At 56.1% G+C, this 873-nt stretch overlaps 1 protein-coding gene across 1 annotated transcript; it reads right to left on the reverse strand.

Moving 5' to 3' along the window:
- Positions 1–6: 6 nt before the first annotated feature.
- On the reverse strand, positions 7–867 carry LOC119589501 (E3 SUMO-protein ligase EGR2-like). Its single transcript, XM_037938101.1, has one exon. It carries the CDS (start codon positions 814–816, stop codon positions 544–546), a length of 273 nt encoding a protein of 90 aa, XP_037794029.1. The 5' UTR covers positions 817–867; the 3' UTR covers positions 7–543.
- Between the last annotated feature and the right edge of the window lie 6 nt (positions 868–873).

The following is an 873-nucleotide window of genomic DNA, read 5'->3' on the forward strand; positions in this document are numbered from 1 at the left end:
AACAAGCCTTTCAGTGTTGCCAGATATCCGCAATCTAACAATGATGCCAACCCCGAGAAAAATATCTATCAATACTGCTTACTTTCTCGGTCCGTTCAAAATCACTGACTATATATGAGTATTAAATAAACTTTGCTCAAAAGGTTCCAAACAATGTTTCGTCACACAATGAATGATATATACACTGGAGGGGGGATGCGACAAAGCAGAACTTCAACATGTAAGTATATTGCATATTAGTATACTGGTACTGGAGGTTGTCACGTGTGCCACTGTGGGAAGGTGAGTGTGAGAACGTGTCTGTTTACGTGTGTGTGTGTTTCTGGGTGGATTTCTCCGTCTCCTGTTTCTGTGTCTCTCTGTGCATGACATGGATGATGACGAATCACACAGGGTCTGCTCTCCGTCTGCAAGCGGCAAGGTTCAGAGCGGCAGAAGGCTCTCTCAAGAGGCAGGCTGCCTTCTCGAGCGGTGGGTGGCCCTTGCAGAGAGGCAAGTGATCCTCGGAGTGACAGACGGCCTTCGCAACTGCAGGTGGTCCTCTCAGAGCGGCAGGTGGTCCTCCAGCCGGACCATGGCGTGCCTGGCCTTCAGGTGCGCCGACAGGTTGCTGGGGTCGCTGGTCTGGTAAGGGCAGTAGCTGCAGTGGTAGGGCTTCTCGCCGGTGTGCGTCCTCAAGTGCTTCTTGAGGTCGTGGCTGCGGTGGGTGCGGTAGTCGCAGTGCGGGCAGAGGAACGGGTATCCGCCCGCGTGGCGCCGCATGTGCTGGCCCAGGACGAGGTTGCACGAGGTGGTGAAGCGGCAGACGGGGCACATGAGCGCCTCCACGCCGCCCGCGCCCTGCCGCCCCCCCGCCAGGACGGCCGAGGCTCC

The sequence above is a fragment of the Penaeus monodon genome, chromosome 25 (genome assembly GCF_015228065.2).
Source record: "Penaeus monodon isolate SGIC_2016 chromosome 25, NSTDA_Pmon_1, whole genome shotgun sequence".
NCBI lineage: Eukaryota > Metazoa > Arthropoda > Malacostraca > Decapoda > Penaeidae > Penaeus > Penaeus monodon.